Consider the following 6825-nt stretch of genomic DNA (forward strand, 5'->3'; position numbering starts at 1 on the left):
TTATAGAATAAAGAACACAGAAGTTAGTAACTACAATAAAAACCATGAACGTTCTTGTTTTGCTCTTAATAGTATTTCTCGGTCTATAGCTATATGTGTAATGACAACAGCTATTTAAATTTTTATGATAGATGACTGAAGCAATACCCTGTCCTTGAGGATGCAAACTTATGTTTTCAGGGTGTCGGGGAATTTGGGTCATGAAAATCTTCAAAATTCTGAGGAAGAAATTTGTGAATATGTGAAGAATATATGAAGAAATTTGGAATTGTGTGTTTGTATGTGTGTGTGTGTGTCGTACATTTACAGAGTGGAGTACTACATGGCAGAAAAAATATAACATCTTGAAATTTGCAGGCAAATGCATGGATCTAGAAAACATCATGTTGAGTGAGGTAACCCAGACCTAGAAAGACAAATATCACATATACTCTCTCATAAGTGGTTTTTAGACATAAAGCAAAGAAAAGCAGCCTACAAATCACAATTCCAAAGAACCTAGACAACAATGGGGGCCCTAAGAGAGACATACATGGATCTAATCTACTTGGGAAGTAGAAAAAGACAAGATTTCCTGATTAAATTGGGAGCATGGGAACCATGAGAGAAGGTTGAAGGGGAGGGGAGAGGAAGGGATGAGAGCAGAGAAAAATGTATAGCTCAATAAAATCGAAAAGAAAAGAAAAGAAAGTCACTTACATCTATAAACTTTTGAACAAAGTGTCAATGGGGAGGCAGAGAATCAGGAAAGATTTTTGGTTTCTACACTAGGAAAGTTGATACTAGTATCTTACCTTTTGCTTAGCATCTAGCTCTAGAGAGCAAACACATCAATTGAAAGTGTGTCCGTTTCCAAAATTCATTCCTATGGACAGAATAAGATACATTCTAGTACAGTTCAAAGAGTAAAAATTCTGTCTTCTACATGACTTCAGACTGAGAAAACTTCCTCAGGGACACAACCTGAACAAAACCCCAGGTTGTTATACACACAGTAATGAGAGTCATTCATGTCCTGGTTCATGGTCCTCAAGGGGTTAAAATGTGCACACTTCATCACATATTATACAGGACCAGACATACAGACTGTTGATAAATTAGTTTCAACTTCAGGGAAAAGAACTAATCAGTGATTTGTGTATAAATAAACACACCAAGATATCTGTTCCTAAAATAAAATCTTCAAAAATCATAATTAATTAATTCCTGTGAGGGCAAAGGTGAGACAGATTCACTCAATAATAACGTCCTCAGCAGACTTTCTACATACAATGATTCCAGAACAAGCTGTTTGTTTTCATCTCATTGACAAAACTAGGGGTTAGAAATATTTGTGTCTCTTGTTCTGTAATTGTTTTTATAATGACAGAAAATCAGAAGATACTCTATATTTTCCCCAGAACTTTCAGTTTCAAATTCAACATAGAATTGGCCCTTCTTTCATTTTATCTTTTAATTGTTAAAAGAATTGCAAAGGCATCAGAACTTCAAAAATATGTGTTAAATCCATTTGAAGAAGCCTGTGTCGTTCGACAGTCTGCTTGCTGAAATATCATTTAATCATTAATAACTGGAGATGCATACATTACCTGAAATGCTGTCTAAGCAGCTGTATGCGATGGTTTCTCTGTGTTTCTGAACACACTGGACACTCTCAACTGCACCAGCAGCCAAGGTAGGCTACCCAGAATTCTGATTGTTAAGCTAGTTTATCTTATTTTCCTTCTCTCCCTGGAAAAAGTTTGCAATGAAAAGAATTGAAGCATTACATTTGGACCCCTTTAGATGTTTCAGGAGATCATGCACAAATATTTGATCTCCTAACTGTAGACACAGATATGTATGAAAATACAATTTATGGAATCTAGGTTGTGTACATATGGTACAAAGAGAATGAAGTGGTAGGATGGGTCACCAAACATTTCTTCCTGTATATGACATGCAATCTGTACATGGAAGTTTGTATAATTTGTCATACATATTTTCTTTTTAATGGCACTTTTCTTCTTTTCTTAATACAATTTTCCATTTATTTTACATCCCAACCACAATTCCCCTTCCCTCCTTTCCTCCTGTTCCCTTCCCTCATTTCCCTTTTACACTCCCCATCCATTCCTCCTCCATCTCCATTCAGAAGGGGGAAGGACTACGATGGGAGTCAACAAAAATTAATCTATCTCACCTTACATCAGTAGAAATAGACATTGGATACAGATAAGAATTTTAAAATGCTCATTTGAAAGTAAAACTGTGGCAGATGTATGGCCTTCACAGTCATGAAGATCGGTTAGAATGGAAGGAAGAATTCTTTTAAACTCTCTTTTCAAAAGAACACTTTCAACACTGAAGCTAATATTCAAAGGTTAATGCATTAAAAATTCTGTCTTGGAGAGAGAAGGGTATACTTTTAAACATGAATGGATATCTGTACTAAAACTCAGGATCATGGGCACCTTTAATTTTGATCTTATAGAACATTCTTGTATGTGAAACTAACCAGGAGACATGTTTCTGATACAGTGAATAAAGTCCTAGCTGTACTGCAGGATTTAGTATTCTTAAGATGTGATATAGCCTTTTTAAAGAATCAAGGCAGCTATTGATGAGTATAAAGTGGAAGATAAACTCTCTCTTTTAGGGCTATTGTTTTCCTGTATGCATTTATATTGTATCATCCAAAGAAAGGTGAGTTGCAGAGGCAGAAAACATCTTTTTAGAATTTATCATACCTAGGATATTCTTGTCCTCTCTCATTGAAATTCACCTGCCTGGCCCTTGGCTCCTCAACTTAACAATATGTAAGCATGTAAAATACAAGTTGACTGGGTATTCTTATTTAGAGCGACTCTACAGATTTGCAGGTTGCAAACCTGAACTCATTACCATTTGGCTTTCTTTTGCAGCTTAGCAGAGGACTGTGGGGGATTTCCTATGACCACAGCTGGTGACTTTAAGGCACTAGCTCAATTATTTGAGCTCTGGTAATGCTGGACCTCAAAGTAAACTGATAGCATTAGAGACACAGGCACTGAAAATGCTAAAGAGCTAGAGACAGAGTCCTGTGTTTGGATACAGTGTTCTTTACATTTTCCCACTGGTACTTTAGGTAAGTCTTCTTTTCTTTAAAATTCAAATTTAAAGGTGTCTCAAATTTTGACACTATTGAGAGAAATAGGTGAAATACTGCAAACAAATCACTTAGTATAGTGACAAAGTGCACAGCCAGTGCTCAGTGGTTAGGATATCTCTCAGAAAACTTGTGCAGGACATATAAGCCTCAACATGCTGCAACAAATGTGAAAAAGCCCAGCACAGCAAAAGCTTCAAGCTCAAATATCTGAGCATAGAAATTGAAATAAATACCCAGATTTTCTCAGTGGGAGATGAGGTTGTTCGTTTATGTCTTTACCTCTCCATTGCTGCCTTTCCTTTTATGGAAGATCAGTCTCTTCTTGATATAGATAAATATATACCTCAGTGTACACTATTAGTCTTTGAACCAGAGCAGGAAATGAAACTCATTTATTCTTTTTAACCAGCCATTGAACACTAGAGACGTCAGTTTTGACATATGGCTGATTTGTTTAGTTTGTCTTTGTGTCTGCATGATGTGAGGGGAAAGAGGGGATCTGAATATTTTAAAAGAATTAAAATATATTCAGATTACTTAAAATTTGCATAAAATAGAACTATTACTGAAGTAATGATGAATGAGTCATGTTTGGGGATTATTTATGGTTTTGATTATGAAGTACGATTTTGGCATATGCATTCTAGAATTCAGAAAAACGTATTAGTCCATTGCTGACTCTCTCAAGGACTAACTCCTCTGGAGAAGATCTAGCAATTAGAAATCCACTCCATTTTATTCTCAGCAGTTCTTGGGTTCCCAGATACATCGAGCTGTCTACAAGGGAGGTCATAATCCCAGGTTTAGAGCTATAAAGCCATTGTGTCAATGAACTGTTCTTGGGATCACAGAAAACAAGCTCTCTTTCACAGGCCCTTAAGTATGTATCATACTCACAAGAGATGGGGACAAATTGCCTTACTTTACATAGTCCTTCTGTGTTAGGAACAAATAAGAAGTTGTAATAAATCAAAAGTCCAGAAAAATGCAAGGCCTAGTAATAACAAAGGCGTTTTAAATACTATTTTGAAGTTTAGTGCTCTATCCATTCTTTGTCAAGCAAATAAAATAGATTTTCTATTGAGTGGATCCTGGTTGATTTTTCAGAGTAGACTTAATGGCTAATTATGTAAATGTTGATTGATGATATTAGTTTAAAGTAGAGAACAAGTTTAGTTGGTACAATAAAGATGACATTCAGCACACTATCAAAACTTTTAGATTAACTTCTACATGTTAAAAAAACATATTTGTTTTTTGGTGTCTGGGTTACTTTTTGTTGAGTATTTGTTTGTTTATTTGCTGCCTTTTGGTTTTAGTTTTATTCTTTGTTTAGGGGGCTAGGTTTTGTTTTTTTGTTTGTTTTTGTAAAGAGAGAACATAAAGTTGATGGATAGGAAGGAGAGGAGGAGGATCTTGTAGGAGTTGAGGAAAAAAGAAAAAAATGATCAAAAGATATTGTATAAAAAATTTTAAGAAAAACATGACACCCATGATAATGCTACGTATTCTGGAGGACATTTGTGGCACAGTCTCTGTTCTAATTTTCAAGGCATTTTATAGATTGGTGATCACACTATTATAAGCATATTATATTACTTGAATCATATTAAGATGTTTCCTGTGCTGCCATAACTCAGTTTCTTCTGTTCATACCTCTACTTTACTCAACTTAAATGTTCATGTATTCAATTATAAGACTCCAAGGAAAACATAGAAGTTGTACCTATTTCTAATCTTAAAATTAGTAATAGAATCTTAAGAAATTTAGGAAATAATTAAAATATAAAAAGAAAAAAGATATCCATAATCTCAGATCCTGAATTAAATATCCTAAATATGTAAATTTATTTATTTCCCACAGTTTTACAGTGTAGGACCCAATGTGCTATTTCAACATATGTACTCTGTATACAGTGATTAAATCAGCATCATTATTTCCCTTTCCTTATCAGTTGCAGTGTAAAGCACATACCGGTACTATTGTTGTAGTTAAAAGTGTTTGGGCACATGTAAACTTTCATTCTCATGCTTTAGGAATCACTATTCTACCTTTATATTCACTTTGATTTTATTACTCACTTATGGGACAGAACATGTGATACTTTTTGGCTTGTTTCACTTAACATAATATCCTCCAGTGCCACCTTTTTAGTAAGTTTGTAAAGAAAAGGGAACTCATATAGATATGGTTTTATATCTGTGAAATTAGATCTATAAGCAATTTGATGGGAAATATTCCATTTTAATTTTATTCTTGAAATAAGCATTCAAAACCAAAGTCTTTGAATATTGAATCTATGGACATTATCACTAACTTTTACCTCTGACATGTTTACATAATTATGAGTAGGGTAAAACCTATTTTATAGTTGTAATTCACCTTATTTCATATACAGTTCTCAATCTTTTTAATTTCTAAAACAATTACAATGTTCTAATGATTACAATGTTCGATTCTTCTGGAGAAAAAACAAGTTTGCAATTGCTCCTTTGACCCCAATACATTTGATTTTTTTTTCTTGATGTTCTGTGTCTTAAAAGAATACAGTTGAGGATGAGAAAACAAGAGACTAAAAAAAATCAAATAAGAAAAGATTTGAGGTTTCTATTTGTACAAAATTTGGGAAAACAGGACCTCATTTTTAAAACAATAGAGTGATGAAAATACTGAATTTTTTGGAATATTTATTTTGATTCTTTTTTTCCTAAAGGTAAAAATAATACTTTCTGGTTCACAGACAAATATCTCCACTACACAGATGGAGAATAAAAGGAACGTGACTGAATTCATCTTGATCGGCCTCACACAGAACCCCCACGTGCAGAAAGTAGTGTTCGTGACATTTTTGGTTCTGTACATGGTAACAATTTCAGGCAACCTGCTCATTGTGGTCACCATCATCCACAGCAGGGCTCTGAGTTCCCCCATGTACTTCTTCCTGAGCCACCTTTCCTTGATAGATATGATTTACACTTCCTCTTCGGCTCCGAAGCTGATTGTGGACTCCCTTCAAGAGAACAAAGTCATCTCCTTTAACGGATGCATGGCGCAAGTCTATGCAGAGCACATTTTCGGTGCAACTGAGATCATTCTCTTGACAGTGATGGCCTATGACCGCTATGTGGCCATCTGCAAACCTCTGCACTATATGACCATCATGAACTCCAAGCTATGCATTCTCCTGGTGGGAGTGGCCTGGACAGGAGGGTTTCTCCATGCAACTATTCAGATCCTTTTTACAGTCTGGATGCCCTTCTGTGGCCCCAACATCATAGACCATTTTATGTGTGACTTGTACCCACTGTTGGAACTTGTCTGCATGGACACACATACCCTTGGTCTCTTCGTTGCTGCCAACAGTGGGTTCATCTGCCTATTTAACTTCCTCCTCTTGATGGGATCCTATGTGATCATCTTACGCTCTTTAAAGAACTATAGCTTGGAAGGCAGGCACAAAGCCCTCTCCACCTGCATGTCTCATATCACAGTAGTGATTTTGTCTTTTATTCCTTGCATATTTGTGTATCTACGCCCAGTAACCACTTTGCCAATTGATAAAGCAGTTGCTGTCTTTTATACTATGGTGGCTCCTCTGCTGAATCCTTTAATCTATACCCTCAGGAATTCTGAGGTAAAAAATGCAATAAGGAAGCTCTGGAGGAAAAAAAATGTGAATTCAGATAACAATTAA

At 35.4% G+C, this 6825-nt stretch overlaps 1 protein-coding gene across 1 annotated transcript; it reads left to right on the plus strand.

Annotated features, from left to right (window-relative positions):
• Positions 1-5886: 5886 nt before the first annotated feature.
• On the plus strand, positions 5887-6825 carry LOC126513991 (olfactory receptor 4C12-like). The gene has a single exon (XM_050162637.1). It carries the CDS (start codon positions 5893-5895, stop codon positions 6823-6825), a length of 933 nt encoding a protein of 310 aa, XP_050018594.1. The 5' UTR covers positions 5887-5892.

Source organism: Alexandromys fortis, unplaced genomic scaffold (assembly GCF_014885135.2).
Source record: "Alexandromys fortis isolate MF-2015 unplaced genomic scaffold, M_Fortis_MF-2015_v1.1 scaffold_84, whole genome shotgun sequence".
In the NCBI taxonomy this organism is placed as follows: domain Eukaryota; kingdom Metazoa; phylum Chordata; class Mammalia; order Rodentia; family Cricetidae; genus Alexandromys; species Alexandromys fortis.

What these genes read in the sequence shown, in the direction of transcription:
- LOC126513991 (XM_050162637.1), top strand. Translation starts at nt 5,893, where the DNA reads ATGGAGAATAAAAGGAACGTGACTGAATTCATCTTGATCGGCCTCACA.